Source organism: Dendronephthya gigantea, unplaced genomic scaffold (genome assembly GCF_004324835.1).
Source record: "Dendronephthya gigantea isolate DGI-Jeju-01 unplaced genomic scaffold, DenGig_1.0 000233F, whole genome shotgun sequence".
NCBI classification, from domain to species: domain Eukaryota; kingdom Metazoa; phylum Cnidaria; class Anthozoa; order Malacalcyonacea; family Nephtheidae; genus Dendronephthya; species Dendronephthya gigantea.
In genome coordinates this window covers 233,183-250,394 of record NW_021163243.1, presented here as the reverse complement: position 1 = coordinate 250,394, position 17,212 = coordinate 233,183, and the positions used below count along the sequence as shown (strand labels likewise).

The window sequence follows — 17,212 nt, the reverse complement described above, 5'->3', positions numbered from 1 at the left end:
TTTAAATTTTGCGGAACTCAAGAATACATGTCCGCGATTTCTAGGCATGAAAATTTGCATATTAGGTTTTCCCTAACGATTCGGGGAATTATTTTTGGTTTCTATTTACTAATCGCACAGCATTATTTTAAGCTTAAATATGAGCATTATATAGCTATGAATAAGCGAAGCTGAATGTTATCAAGCTAGCCCTTAAAAAAAAGGAATTCTATTGTGTATGTAAAAACTTTATTTGTTGTGCATTGTGGCGAACTATTTTCCTTTTCTTCATACAGATCGAAGATTTTGGAAAAGATCAATTTTAGAACAACATGACGACGTCAAAATTGGAATAAAGAACACAATTTTGGGCAAGCAAAAAAAGATTCGTAAGTTCTTTCCAGAGACCTGGCTTTGGGCAGACTTCAAGCTCAAGTAAGTGAATTCATATACAGGGTGCATGTGTGGCAAAAAGTTTAAACTTGCATGGTAAGTTTCTTCGAGTTTATATGTATGTATATTAAGTAACACAAAACATTTTCCGTGGTTCTATACAGTTATACAACAACGCGTGGAAGTTTGGAAGAACGAGAAACAATGAGTGGGAAAACGAGCCCGTATAGGACGAGTTTTTTCACGTTATCTCGATTTCTCCCAAACTCCCACAAGTGTTTCTATAACTTATAGAAACACAGGAAAAAATGTTTTCGATTTCTTATACAATATAACTCAATAAAAAGATTTTATACAAATATTATAATTCGATTCAATTGAAAATTTTCATTACGTCCCTTCGCTTGTCAAGTTCAGCGGGAAAAGTCCCGTTGCTATACAGTTATAGAAACATGCTTCTTTAACAAAAAGCACCGCGTTCTATAAATTTTATATTATAAATAACATATACTGCTTCTTGTTCTTTATAGTGACTCGTCCGTAATACAAACCATGGAAGTGCAAGTTCCTGATAACATCAAAAGTTGGGTTGCAAATGGGTTTGCAATGTCATCTTTGTACGGAATGGGGATCTCAAATCAAGCAACATTGAAAGCATTCCAACCTTTCTTTGTTCACTTGACGATGCCATATTCTGTAATCCGTGGGGAAAGAATACCCATCACAGTGACTGTAGTTAACTACATGTCCTCCTGTATTCCAGTGAGTAGTTCCGTGTCAATGGTTTTTTATAATATCTTGGCAATAATTTATGAATATTGCTTGATTTGTCAAAACCATCCATTTTCAGGTAAAGCTTGAATTAAGTCGCAAGACAAGAGATTATAAAGTGACTTCTTTTCATATCAAAAAGTTGTGCGTGTGTGCGGATAGCGGAAAATCAACACAGTATGAAATTATACTTAAAAATATTGGCCATGTACCGATTACGGTTAAAGCCACAACATCTTCAGCAAAGCTTTGTCCTCCCCCGACTTTGTATGCGACTGATACGGTTACCAGAAACTTGCTGGTGGAGGTACTGTTGCTTTATATTGTTACAGATATTTAACAACATTTTTGAGATATGTTTGCGTAATTATAGCCTACATCACCTTCATGAAGCCAGTTGTATGAAAAGTTAGTCAGTTCTACTATTAACTATATAGTATTCTACTACTAAATATAGTATTCTACTACTAACTATAGTATTCTACAACTAGCTATGGTTTTAGGAGTAGAATTTACCAAACAGAATCGTCCCCTTAAATATGACTACCAAAAATTGACTGAAGGGTTTTACGCAACCGGCGGTCGAAAATGTGCTCGAAGCAAGCGACAAATTTGCAATTCGTTCCTAGAAAGACACCGATTTTTAAAAAATGAGACTACAGCTTTCATCAATTATGCCCAATTCAAAATGTCCAAAACAAGCCTGATCACGTGCAGATATGAACATATGCATAAACACCTAAGGATAACGTTTATATATAGGATATTATTATAAGATAATTTAGACTGAAGAAATTTAACTGAAAATCATGATTGGATCCATTGTAAATGCAAGAAAATAGTACACGTTATTTATTTTGTTACTTTGTTTCATTTGGCTACCGATATGTCATTTCACACATAGAAACAGTGCGTATTCTAATGCATTTTCTTTTATACTCTAGCCGGAAGGAATAAAACAACAATATAACAAAGGGACCTTCTTTTGCTCTTCTGAACAAGGTATATGTTTCCACCTAACATGTTCTTCCTGTATTAATATTTGAAATCAGCAAATTATTTTGGGGGGCAAGTTGATTTCATTGCGGTAACCTTTTCGAAATAATAGCAAAAATTTGCGTATATACACAGCATACAATAGAGCAAAGAAATAGCAGAAACGAATAATAACGTTATAATTTCGTTATAATTTCCGTTATAGTTTTCCGTTATAGTTAAAGGCGACGTTATAATTTCTTTAAATCGACACAACATTAAAACAATCCAGTGAGTTTTTGTGCACTTTAAGCCAGTGGTTGATCTGTTTGGGCTATTGTGGAAGAATATATTTCGCGACTAAATTTTAATTCAAATTTTTTTAATCCATTTCAAGCAATTTCTTTGAAACTACAACACGTCAAGTGTTAATTCTAACGTTGATTCTTGGGCATGCACGACGAACGATGAACATAAAATTCGTGTGTTTTCACTTGCGGTATTTCTGCTGAATTTCACAACGTTTAAATTTGACAGGGAATTATGGCGAGGCAATCGAATTACCTTTGCCGACTGATGTCGTTCCAGGATCAGTACTACCAAAAATATCGATTGTTGGTAAGCAGTATAGTACGTGTGTGACCATGCAATAGATATATGTATAAATATAGACAAATGTAACCTTTTTGAATAAAAACTTCAGCTGTTTAAAGACGTTCGTAAATAATAGGTCATTATTAAAAGATCATTTTAAATGCAGTAATTCACACCAACATTGGGTTCCTGGTTTTTGGCAAACACCCCTCGTGCTTGTTGCAACAGCGGAATTACTATCTATAAGAGACCTAGCTTGTAAATTTGGCAAGCGAGGCCCCATCCCGACAAAACTCCCTCATGGAAGAATCATGTTTTACTTTAATCATTTCTTCAACGTTTTTATGTTGTCACAACGGAGCTAGGGACATTGTCTTGCGCATTTTTTCAATCTATCAGAATGGTAAACCGAAAGGGCTAAAGATGCAAATTGCGTACTTAGCGATGCTACCGGGCATTCTTGATAACAAGTCACGGATAGATTTGTGCCTAAAGAAATATATCCTGGGAAAACTGTTATGAAAACCTTTTTCAGTTTTACTGTTATCGTTACTATTTGGACCCATAGTTTTAACCATATTTTGACTTGAACAAGATTTCTCTTGAACGTTATCTATTATTTGTATATTATATAATGTATAACCTTGGTGTAACTTTTCACTTAGGTGACATAATGGGCCCGGCTCTGGCAAATTTTGATGGGTTGTTGAGCATGCCAGGTGGTTGCGGGGAACAAAACTTGGCTAAATTTGCGCCGAACATTTATATTTTGGATTACCTTACGGCAACAAATCAAATAACAAAGAAGACTAAAGAGGACGCGCTAAGATATATAACCACAGGTATTAAAATGGAACTTAGCTTCTTCTTTTTCTTAATGGAGATGAGAGAGAGAGAGTAAATAGGTATTTCGTACATGTTTGATTCCTGCCGGAGGACCTATAGTTAATTTTTGACAACGTTCCAGACTTGAATTTGAAATGTGTATAAATCCTCTCGAAATTAAGACCCTTTAAACCTCTAGACTCTAAAACCTTGTTTAAATGCTACCAAATCAGATAGTAAAATTATTATTTTAGTTTTGTGAGCTATCAGCTATCTTGGCAAATCATGTTTATTAAAGACATTAATCCCTTCAATGTTAACATATTAATTATAATATCAGTAAAACCCGCACGTCAAAAGCCCAAAATCCTTTGTTTATTTTTAAATTTTGATTGGAAATATGCAAAAATTTGAAAAATAATATGATTAGTGAAGGACGAAGTTGTGAGACAGTGAGAAAGCGACATGAGCAAAACGCTAAAAGTTTCGAGATTGGGGGCTGAAAATATAGAACTGCCTTGTTTCAATCACATTGAAATAAATTACACAGCGGAGAGCAAATCTCATTTTATTTTTTTCTGTGACAATATTAAACAGGATACCAGAAGGAATTAAGATACAGACGAGGAGAAGGTGAATACAGTGCATTTGGATCCAGAGACAGGAAAGGAAGTGGGATGTAAGTCCAGCCTCTTCCAAATTAACTTTGTATTTAATTTTTATGCCAACCATGTTCAACCTCTTTTTTTTATTTCTGCTCCATGTATATGTATTATGATTTTTATTTTTTAGTTGGTGTTCATTATGTTATATTAAATTACTCGTACGTGTAAAATTTAGAATTGTTGCGTGTGGAATCAGTCTTCATACTTTGCGGTTGTTACAAATATTTGCTAAATGAAAAAAAATATTATGTATAGGATAACGGCATTCCTAATTCGTTTATATGCACGAGCGCGGAGGCATGTGTTCGTTGACGAAGATGAAATCAAACAAAGCGTTGGATGGTTGAAGCAAAAGCAAAAATCGTCGGGTTGTTTCCCAGTAAATGGTCAGGTTTTTGATCGATCACTTCAGGTACGGAAATTGATATTTGAGGCACTCAGCGGGAATAATGATTATGATTATTTTATTTAATCACGAACATGTTTTCCGACTATGCGTGTTTAACATGATCAATAACTCATTGAACTAAGTTTAATGCGGAATAAGGCTGGCTTAGTTTGTTCCCAAAGTTCCGTATCTTCTAATTTATTAAATTTTAGGGTGGGGTGCATCGTGAACTTATCATAACAGCCTACACCACAATCGCCTTATTGGAAGCTGGCTTTAAAAACGTAGGTGTCTCCAAAGTATTACCAAGATTTGATTAGGCCCATTTTATTGGCTCTTTGATGCGGCCGATAGATTGAAATAAAATTTTGATTAATATTGGTACGTGGTAAGCATGCACGTGTATGCCATACGAAGAAAGAAAGATAATCTTTTGTGAAATACTACTTAGTCGGCAATAATATTCACATTATGCGTCTGGATATCACAAAATTTGCAAGAAATGAAAAAAATACTATAATGATTTGGTTTTTTTAAATATTTCATATATTATTTTAGAATTGTTCTTAACAAAGGTACACCTCCTTGCTTTAGGATACTTGTGTAGCACTTCAGGCTCTCTCAATAATATTCACATCGTCATGCGTCTGGATGTCACAAAATTTGCAAGAAATGAAAAAAAAACTACAATAAATAATTATCCTTTTTCAGACGACGATGGTATCAAACGCTCTGGATTGTATTCTGGGAAAACTTGATGATACTATTCTAAACGCCTACGCTACTTCCTTAGCGACATACACATTGATATTGGCAGATCATCCTAAAGGAGGAATAATGTTGTCTCGTTTGAAAAACATGGCAATCAGTTTGAAAGGTGGGAACGATTGTACTATTCTGTTCATAATCCCATGTTTGCAGTCGCTGTATTACCTAATTTAATTTTTGCAATTAGCTTCCTGAATCGAACTTTTTGATTTGGTTATTGTGTTGTCCTTCTCAGTTGTTCATAACGTCTCGTTCAGAAGCGAGAGGACACTGCGAAGGTATTTTTTTCCCTTGCGGTCGTCTGCGGTTTCTATTGGTCAACTGCGACTGCATGAACCGCGACCGGACCGGACCGGACCGAATCGCAACCTAACCGCAACGGAACCGTTACCGCAGTATTAGGTTATTTCTGGAGAGTATACTGTACAAAGTTACGTTAGGTCAAGAACCAATCACTTCAATCTTTAAATACCATTTGAACATGTGCTTAACACCAAACATGCTGATGTTAAAAAGTTAATTCGGTTATGATAATAGTAATATTTGAAGATATTTTTGTGATTTAAGGCGGACAACTCTACTGGTCAGCAAAAAGCACAGGTTCTGGTGCCTCTGATAGAGGTACATTCAGTTCAGTTGCCGCTGACGTAGAAACCACTGGATATGCTTTATTGTCCTACCTCCACCACAAAGAACACAGTGAAGACGTAACCAAGATTGTCAAGTGGTTATCAAAGCAACGCAATCATCGGGGTGGATTTTCTTCCACACAAGTAAGTACGATACGTTACGATACGAGATTCTGATAAGTATCGGTTTTCCGAAGAGGAAAAAGTTATCGATTTGTTTTTTCTAATATGTCATATATTATTTTAGAATTGTTCTTAACAAAGGTATACTTCCTTGCTTTAGGATACTTGTGTAGCACTTCAGGCTCTCTCTGAAGTTGCTGAAATATATTATTGGGGAAACACGCTGATGAACCTGACCATATCCGCGATTATAAACAATAGATTCTCGCAAGAATTTGTCATCACTGACAATAACAGGTTGATATTACAACGGTCGAAAATTCCAAGAAAACTCCTGCCAAATACTCTGACATTAAATGCATCTGGTTCGGGATGTGCTTTTGTGCAGGTAAATAGATATATCCGGCGTCAAGCTAACCTTTTCCGGCTAGATTATGTATATAATTATTAACTTGAAAAATTCAGTGAAAACACCGGCATATATGAAAAAATTTAACGTTTTTACGTATTTCGTCAGCAAAGGAATAAAACTGAGTACATCTATAGAATAAATATTAACTATAGACTACAAAAATTGCATAAAGATTATACTTGCATCAAATGGCTCAGTGTTGTAATCACCGTTTCAATTTTCTCAAATGTTAGATTTCAGTATTCATAAATATAAAATTTCAAATGCTATCACCTGTAATTTGACAATGTATAATCATTAATTGTACCATGGATAATAAAACCAGTCTTTTAACTATCCATGATTGTACTGCAGTACAGTTAATGAAATCTTTCCAGCGTTCAGCATCCAGTAATTTCAGTATGCTAATAATAAGGCAAAGAATTTACAGTAGGGAAATTTTAACCAAATCTACCCAGGAATTAAGGAAAGAAGGCATTGCAGTATTCGAACGTTATATCTGGTGTTTATAATCCAATGTTTTAGGTATCGGTGAAATACAATGTACCTGCTATTGAAACACCGTCGGCGTTTGATCTTAAGACTTCCGTTCATCGTCGCGATGCAAGAGAGGAAGAAGAAACTACCTCATGTCATCCATTGCGACTGCAAATTGAAGCAAAGTGAGTCCGCCAATACCGTCTAACCGTCACTCGCACTCTTTCTCATTACATTGAATAATTAATTTTTTTATGTAGCTTGGCTGAGTTTTACTGAGTTTCAATAATTATAAACATTAAAATTTACGATCTCTAAACCTGCGCTATTCAAAGGAATTTTCAAATCAGTTAAATTGTTAAATATCGCTTAAGTATCGTGGTTGAAACATTGCGAAATAGATAATATATAGATAATAGGGATTTATATACATGTTACCACCACACAGAAAGAGGTATAATATTTTGATAGAATTTAGTAATTGTGTGAGCTAAGGGGAAATACTTTAACAGCCTCGCAAACTATATAGGTCATAATGTTATGGACTGCGTTGTTACTAGCTCGCAACTGGACAAAATAACTGAGTGGCCTGTACCCACGTTTTCTAAAAAGAACACGTGCATAAATTACACTTGTACAAAATCATGTAATGGACTTTACAAATATTGACTTAGATGGCTCAAAAAAGATGTTTCCAATATGGCAATAGTGGATGTTAAACTTGTGTCTGGATTTACCGTGAACAAAATGTCTCTGGAATTGGTGAGCAATGAATTATTTTTTGTGACATATACATTTTGAATCGGTATTTTAATTCATAAGTGCTGTATCGTTTATCTGATTCTCCTGGTAAAAAAACTGATTCCGTATGTTTATAGACTATAGATTCTCTTTGTTGGAAAACTGTTTGTATTATTTGCCTCTTATTGTCCCGGGCAACGTGTCGTGACGTTTCACTGCATGCCTATAGCCTTTTCAAATTTATCTTAGGTTTATCAAAATTAATTCTCCTTATGTCGTCCTTATCTTGCCCAATTATTCTCTGGAATTTAAAACCGTGTAAATATAGCACTCATCTATTTTATTATTAAGGAGAGCCTATCATTCATATGCATCTCTGCCATAAATTAAGAAATAGGAAAATGTGCTACCGACTCTTTATACCTAGGTTAAATTTTGTATGAAACCTATACAACTGTAAGACTGGTTTTCTACTACCTATATCTTAAGACAATTGTCTATCCGCTGCAATTCATCCCTCCCTCTTATTCGCCCATAAATTTTATTTAATGTGACAATTTTCCCGGTCTTGTGACATTGTTCTCCACAATTGGCGTTATCCCTATACTAACAAAACAATGTAATCATTTCTTAGAAATTAAGACACTCAAAAAATGTTGCTTCATGCTCAACTCGTTCAAACAATGATGAAACACACTTAAAAAGATACGAAATTGATGGACAACGTGTTATCCTTTATTTTAACAAGGTAACTACTGTAAATTATATCACTTTCCAATGCTAAGCGCATTCTGACAGCTTTACAAGTTGTACGGCCGCTTCGTCGAAATCGGCTAAAATTATTATAACCATTTCCGTAAAGATAAAGAAATAACAAAAAGATAGACCAAGCTTTTTGCCAAATTTCTAGAAAGTGCACGTCGCAATAATTATAGTTCCATATAATCTTTTTTTTCGGAGTATTATAGGGTGTGAACTGTTATCATAGAACTTTATTTGAAAAACATTTATTAACGCCATTACTATACAATAGCATTATATACCAAAGTGATCACCAAAAATTCTTGGCATGGACTTGTCATACCTCGTTTTTTTTCAAAATGGTAGAAGTATTTTTGTCAGAAGTTGAAGTATATTTTTTAAACATACTGTACGGAAAATAAGACAAGAATCTAAATTTTTTTCTAAAAGTTAATTTGCTTAAGCCGTTGAAAGAGTGAGTGAAATGTAAAACTAACTTGTATAATTACAAGAAAGCTATACTTTGCTCCGGGATCATCACAGATTAGTTTCATTTTGTCCTGGTCGTTATTCAACACAGCAAATAATCGATAGAGAATTATTGGTTATTGATTATTCCTTCCAGATAAAGGCTATGATTTTCTCGCTGGATATAATACAGAGTACTGTGGTGAAGAACGCCCAACCGGGAGTTGTCAGTGTTTATGATTATTACGATCCAGGTATCAGCAAAAAGATTATAATAATACTTGATCATTATTAACCATCAAGTTATTCATTGTAACGAGTATGACCGCATATAATTATCATATTTCCACCGACAAATATCAATAACTTATTCGGAAAAGGTTTGATTCGTCTGTGCAATAGGTTATGAGAAAAATATAGTTGAACTAACCTATTCCAATTTCGTTCATATATCCATAACAATAGCAGGGCTGCCCAAATTGTGTGGGCAAAATAAAAAATTAGCCCCGCACCCTAAGGTTTGCAGGAATAAATTTAAAGCATTGATTATTTCAAGTATACCGCTCAGTTTATGGGGAGTAATAGTTCCGTTAATGCTATAATTTATATTACTATACTAATGCTGAACGTGAATGTATGAATATTAGCTCCCACGGCCCCACCTAAAGATATTCTGCCGTCCTTGGGCCCGTAATGAAAAAGAAACTCTGTGCGACCCTGAACAATAGAATTACTAAGTGAGAAATTCTCAAAATATCCCAGTTTGCGTTTTTAATATTTTTCCTGCGCATGTTTGAAACGTATTTCGTACCTTTCGGAGGATCCGCAATCTGCTGAGTTCGAAGTTATATTCTTTATTGAAATTCTGGTATGTTGACCAAATGTACTAATCTTTTTTAGATAGCCAAGGGAAAATTTTGTACAACATCACTGAAAATGACTGCCATGGAAAGGAAAGAAGTAAGCCTGTTTAGCTTTTATGCCTCACTTATAGCATTTGCAGCTTCAAACAAATGTATATGACTTGACCAAAACAATCGATTGCTCAGTTAGCGAAGAAAATAGAAGGTTAAATCTTTGTTTGGGCATCATTTTCTACAATTACGTCCTAATTTTAAGGTTTCGTTCATTACCAAGACGCCTATTCGGCGCTGCAGGGCTAATAAAGAAAAAAAATAGCTATAGCTATACTAATTTTATGTCTGAGATCTGAATGTATGTAAATAAACATTCAAATCATCCAAAATCCGATACACATGCATGGGTACTGTTCTAGTCCTATTATAAACCGTGATTATACATTCCTTGAAACGAGTTAATAATAAAATTATAGAATTTACATACAAAATATTATATGTCATATTCGGTACAATTGCAGAAGGATGTCCATTGACACCTTGTGGTTCTCACAGTTACTGTACAAATATCAATGGTTCCTACACCTGCCAATGTGAATCAGGCTATACATCTTCCAACGGTGGACAATCTTGTACAGGTATTTGTGACTATGATATTCAAATGTACTTAATGTAGTCATTTCGCTTGATTTTCTTCAAAGGTAGAATGATATTGAATTAGTCCTGAATTATTCAATCAGTTTCACCCTAATTTCTTAATATAGGTCTATTGATAATGCTAGCTAGTTTAAACCCTAAATTGCACGAAATAGTAATTTTGTAAGTTCTGTTCCAGAACTTTTTGCCACCAAAAGTCGATTTTGGGTTTTTGGGTGCATTGCCTGGTAATGGCGAAGTTTCCTAGGAAAACGGGCCTTTAAAACGGACATTGTTATAAACTGTAAAAATTGTTGCTAAGGTTAAAATTTCCTATGCGTCGATGTTGCAACGTACATTTATGGGATGTTTAAATAGCTTTTAAAAATTAAGAAAGGTTATCATAACCCCCTAAAAATAAGTCTACTGAATTCTAATAGGTAATGTCAAACAAGTTTACCAGATTTAACTTCTAAAAATAGGTTCAATAAGGCTATTTTAATCTAGCTTCTTGTTATCATAACGACTTATTTTAGAGCGCTTCTATCAGATTTATCAAAACGCTTGTTCAATGAATTTTCATAAATTATTTATATATTGTCAGATCATGGATATAAGTTAGCATATTTCTATTCTTTCAGCTACTGAATGTCCTGAGGACTGGAAAAAAATCGACGGCCTTTGCTTTTACATTAGCAATGACACTGCGTCTTCATGGAATAGTGCACGAGATGACTGTCGTGAACGTGGCGGCCATTTGACGGTTCCAACCAACTCCGAAATGAATGGTATTGTCCTACATGCCATCCAGCAACGTAACATTGAATCAGTATGGATTGGCGTTTATAGGAAATATGAAAGAAAGTTCTACGAAGTGGGTGGTGATGAGATATTTTACCACAACTGGGAATACATGGAGCCAAACAACGTAGGTGGGCAGGAAAACTGCGTCGAATTGCGAAACCTACCCCATTTTTCAAAAAAAGGGGGATGGAATGATGTGCCATGTAACAGGAGCGATCTTCATTACGTTTGTCAACGTTGTTTATAAGCATGCCGCAGCAAATATACAATTATTGCAGTAATGGAGGATAATTTCCCAGAAAAGATTAAAATAGCGTGATTGGAATATAACTCTTAGACTTATTCTTGCTAATGGTAGTTTTCTTTTGATTCAAATTTGTACTTAATTGAAATAAACGAAATCTCAAAGCAATCAACTCAGTTTTTTTGAACTGCCCTTTTTCCACCAGTTTTTTGATTCAAGGTTTTTGTAATCGATTTTTACCTTTTAGGAAGAAAAACTAACAATTAGAAAAATATAAAAATATTCTATAATTTCAAAAAAAATTATCGAAAAAATGTCATTTTTGCATTTTTAAAAAATGTGGCCTTATAGAATTTTTTTATATTTTGCTAATTGTTAGTTCTTTTCTTAAGTAAAATAATGCACGAAAAAAAATTGGGGGTCACCGTGCTTCTTTTCCAACTATCCGAGGCAATTGGTCATTTTGGAGTGAATTTTCTACACGTATGTCGCCATAGCAACAGACGATCTGTTACTAAAACTAATACGATTCAAAGGTAGAGACATCAAAATATATAAAAACCCTAATATCTCAGGAATAAACCATAAAAATGCGTTCTTTGAACGTGTCAAAGTGATAAACAGTGGAATTTTTGAAAACTGTATCAAGGCACCTTAACTTGTTATCACGGGTTTGATTTCACACAAAATTGCACTCCACTCAGTGAAATTACCGTTATAAAAATATTCTTTTGAAATCTATAACCAATGCCGTTGTAATTACGGTGTTTTAAATTTAAAATTCAACTGTGTAATATATTTTGACTACCCTTAGGGCCTAGATCCCTGAGTGCCCTAAATGAAAAGGTTATGGTACTCCATGCAGATACTTGTCCTAATATATAAGAGCTTTTTATGATAGATATGCATATGAAATTTCAGAGGCGCTACATTTTTTGCCTTGATTTTTTTTTTCTTACATTCAAATCCATATAATTCGGCTTCTTCACGGCTTGATGCACCTGATCTTGCAGCAGGCATGCATGACAACGTTGTTCCTCAAGATAGATAGCTGCTATTGATAGACGCTATGCAATAACGTAAAATTAATGTCTCAGGGTTGGCTTTCCATATCATAAATTAAGTTTCATTACACTACATGTAAATATTTCTCAGGGAAATACTTTGTAAAATCCCCCGAGCGGAAGGTTTATATATATATAAATGATATATTATACCGAAAAAATATTGTGAGCTTGTAGAATAGCCAAAAATACAGTACAAAGGTTCAGAAAAGTATATCAGCTATATTTCTATTTTTCAGTGTGTTTCGTACAGAATACGTCTAATTTTCTCATCAAAATCGTTAATTTCTTGATTTCAAACAAACAACTATACACTATTCCGCCATTTGCTTCATACACAGAGGCTCGCGTGTCTGCCACCCGTTTTTTCGCGAATTGATATTTACCGGTTTCATGATCACGTGGCAGAAATCTAGCTTTCTCATTGGACAATGTGAATTTGGGGTATAATATATTTAAGTATTTAATTCAGGTATTTGGTATAAGGTATCAGGTGTAAAATACTCCTATTTAAAATGCCCGCCATTACATGCATATTTTAATGTAGGTATATAATACATTTCACTTAGCAGTTCATTGAGACAAGATTCAGTAATATAATAGTGCTTGGTAGAGCCATGGGAAACAGCATGTTAGATGCATCGATCACCCTAAACAAGATGTAACAGTTAATTACCATAGAGTATACATAGGACTTTGATTATAATCAACTTATACGAAAAGTTTTAATTTTAGCGACTGTAGCATATTTCATTAATACAATATCTGTGTTGATACTCATCACAAGTAAGATGCAATGTATATTATTTTGAAAAATTAGAAAGAGATTGGAATCAATAAAGTGATAAAGTATAGCACGTCATTTAAACTAAAATAATTTGAAAATATCCCAAATCCCAATTCCCGAAAAAATATATTGAGCGATTCAAAGCAACTTGCATGTAGCTAATAACCGTAATTACTTCGAAGACGTTGAAAATTATTAATTTGTATTTAAAAGCTTTAACTTGTATTTCCCACTAAAATATATTTTATCACTCGGCCTTGGATTAGTTCGCTTAAATACGTTTCTTTATTGAATCTCATTCCATGCCTGACATATTATTGTCCATGACAAATATACACAGAGTAATAATTTTGAAAAATTAATATATTTAAAAACAATGTAGCCGGATTGTCAAATTCCTGAATAATACTCACAATGTTTCCGAAATAATATGAAACAATAAATTTGTTTTTCAGTATGGCCCTCGACCTCTGAAACATGATACAGTGAATATAGTCATAGCAGACAGAAACGGTAGCCTAACTGTAGAATATATAGTCGTATAGAAATTAAATAAAATCAATTATTTCCCCGCAATTCAGTTGCCATCTTAAAGTCTTATTTCGCTACGCTGCGTTTCATGTTCCTCTACCTGGTACGATCATCATGCGATTGTTTTATAAACACATAATAAAAAAACTAGCGCCCAGTAAACCTCCTCGAAGGAATATCCTTCAAACAGTATTTGTCTGCGAAAAAACAGATCGTATAAAATATCTTTAAAATATAGACTCCTAGCCCCCAAGTTGGCTCCTCCAGTTAAGCTACGCACAACTCAACAAATATAAATACAATCGAATTACGTCGCTCTTTTAAATCTCACAGATTTTAACATTCAATTTGACCAATTTTGCGAGTCGTACGGGTCGTATCTATTGTATTTAACGACGTTATTGGACAACCTTCGCTTCCTCCGACGCTCATTTATTATTTATTCCATAATGTATTTTGCCTCAAGGACGTACAGCCTTCCCATAAGGAGCTTGAATGGAATGGATTGCCTCCATGCAGTATTAGTTCAAAGTCAGAATTTTTAAATTCACTAATTTCAAATTCACATAGTAAGACCAAACACTAATGAAATTATGAAAAATTCATTCCCTGGCCTCTTCAAGAGTATCGTGCATTATACGTGCTCATATTTTTTTGTAAGGCTCAGTGTGGGTGATTTTATCTCATCCGGTCGTTGTTTTGTCGCAAGATAAAATACATGGCGAGGAGTATTAGCGGCACAGATTACTCGCCATTGGCGCGATGAAATATAGCGAGGAATAACAGCGTACTACGTGATGTGACTACGCAATGACAAACGGCGGGAGTATCAGCGTGCGTCATTGATGTCAGTGGTCCCACATTGTTATTAATAGCGAGTTTAAGATGCACCAAATCTACGACGGGGACGTGACATGATATTGCTACCAGTGTCGGGAAAGCAGTAATAATTTGTTTTCAATACGGCTCTGGCTTTGTTTATCAAAAGGAGTCTATAATTTCCATCCCTGTTGGGAAACTGTGGAATTAGAGCAGTATTACTTCCCGTCCGCGTGTCGTAGATTTGGTGAATCTTAAACTCATTATTAGCATAACCGACGACGCGCAGACGTGACAGATATTACTTTTAAGAAATCCGAGAGCCCATGCATTATTATTTTACTCTTATAATACGTCGATTAGCTACTTCCCTCTTAGATTGGGCGAGTCAACTGAAATCACCGCATGATTTAATGAAAGTCACGTCGTTGTAATTAATTCGTATCATTACATTGATAAGTAGTTCCTTTCTCCGAAACGTGCGAAATCAAAACTGGTGTGTTAGTATTTATTGCTAGAAAAAAAATTCTCGAACGCTATCTATTATCTGTTCATGTTGGGTGGGTAATATCGTGATTTAAATTCAACGAAAATTTCGAAGCTTTTGCGTTCTGTCTCTCATGCAAGGTGAGTGTTATTGTTACAAATTAAACTATACTATGCTATTTAGATATTTTATAGCGTATTTATGTGCACTTCAAACTCTCCGCTCTATCCTGTCCAGTAAATTATAAATCATAGCATGTGCAGCCCTGATCTTAATGTCTATTATCGAAAAACGTATGCTTAATTCATACTTCTCATTATAAAGTGCATAATATAGCTAATTCAGTCGCGCTCGTCTAGTCAAAGATATAGCTGGTATTGTGCATTAGTCACTAGCCGTTCATATACGAAAAAACTGCATGATATTAGAGGTGTGATTTGGCACAAAGAAAGTGTGTATTCATTGTCCTTCAATTAATTTTGCACTTTTACGCGCGTGTACATGTAGTATATACATATATTCACGCAAAAGCGCAGAAATGCAGGTAAATCCGCTCTTATTAAACTAAGTCGTTCAGAGAACTTTCAACGTAGTTTCAAATCTCCGAGCTGTAGTTCTAGTCATTTCTCGGCCTGCATATAATACGAATGTTGTATTCACGTTCGGAATAAAATTCTATTTTCGCTTAGCAGTTTGGTGATTTTAACAAGAGTTGAAATAGAGAGAGAACTCAAACTTTATCTGTGTGAGAATACCGAGCTACCCAAATTCACGCCTAGGCACTACTAATTCCACCCGGAGATTAGAAATTACACCCAGGTATTATGACGAAAATTGTGAACCCGAAGCCATCCAAATTCTATCTCATGGACGGTAGACGTTCGACGTTCCACCTTTTTGCAATTACAAGACTGGTGATCAACAATTTTAGACTCGTACCCAGGCACTGTGGTAGTGAAAAAATAACGTTACATTCAGTTATTTTATACAGTTCAGCTGAAAAAAGGCGATCGCGCGGGGGTGCTTGGGGTAGTTTTGACAAAGATAGCGCCTGGAAGAATATGATTTCAAACTGTAAACATCCAAATGATTTATTCCCGAGCCGGTGCGGAGCACCGTGCGAGGGTACTAATTCCGCTCGGATATTTATACCCACGATATGCAAATGCGAAATGAAAGTCATCCGCCATTATGCAATGGACCTCACGCCATGGACGGTCTTCTACGTTTTACGCATGCGCCAGTGTGAACTACTAGGCTCTTGATTGGTCGAGACAAAAATTTGTATTTTCAAACGTCAATGAATAACTGTCATTTAGCAAAATTTTGATGAAATTTACAAATTTATATTTTTATATATATGGAATATATGTATTTTTACTAAATTAGAGGGAAACTCGAATGATGTCAGGACTTTTCACGATTTAACAAATAACAAGATCTAATTTTCGACCAAATTCACCGTGTATAATGAACTCGGAATATTTTACACTTGATAATATTTCATCCCGCAGACCGGCACAGCTTTGAAAAGTAATTCTTTTGTGGCAAACACAACTTTAATATACTCAAATTTTTCACTATAAATCTCAATGTGTTTTGTGATAAACGACATTATAATTTTATTTATAAACTCCGTTTTCATAATGACAAAAAGAAAACAAAATCAAAACATTCCCGTACAAAAACCAGTTGAAGCGTTTTATGATACGTCTGATGTTATATTTCATGGCATTTAATAATTAAAATAATTTACCATAACACTGATAATAGATGAGTAACTTAACTTCCAGAAAAAGGTAGGAATCTTGTCGTATTTTTGCCATTTTTTTTACAAAAATATGAGGGTAAACTTTGATTCTTTAAAAATATACGGCCCTTGCGAGTTGCTATGACTACAGTGTTTCCACGTGCAGAAAAATATTTCCATACTTTTCTCAATTTCTATTTCTTACATACCATTAGATACCATGTACCCTCCAATACCCCCAAACCACAGAAAATTTCTAACGATCATTAACTAATTTCGTTTAA

The 17,212-nt window shown here is 34.6% G+C and overlaps 1 protein-coding gene across 1 annotated transcript; it reads left to right on the top strand.

Moving 5' to 3' along the window:
- Positions 1–275: 275 nt before the first annotated feature.
- On the top strand, positions 276–11,636 carry LOC114540411 (C3 and PZP-like alpha-2-macroglobulin domain-containing protein 8; the record flags this gene model as incomplete). The annotated part of the gene is made up of 19 exons (XM_028560602.1): positions 276–414; positions 903–1,134; positions 1,223–1,450; positions 2,088–2,145; positions 2,656–2,736; positions 3,378–3,554; positions 4,135–4,216; positions 4,458–4,614; positions 4,803–4,874; positions 5,302–5,467; positions 5,926–6,131; positions 6,271–6,498; positions 7,048–7,184; positions 7,674–7,761; positions 8,375–8,488; positions 9,107–9,203; positions 9,850–9,909; positions 10,328–10,444; positions 11,084–11,636. Coding segments are annotated over 19 exons (2,849 nt in total), but the record flags the coding sequence as incomplete, so codon positions are not given.
- Positions 11,637–17,212: the final 5,576 nt, after the last annotated feature.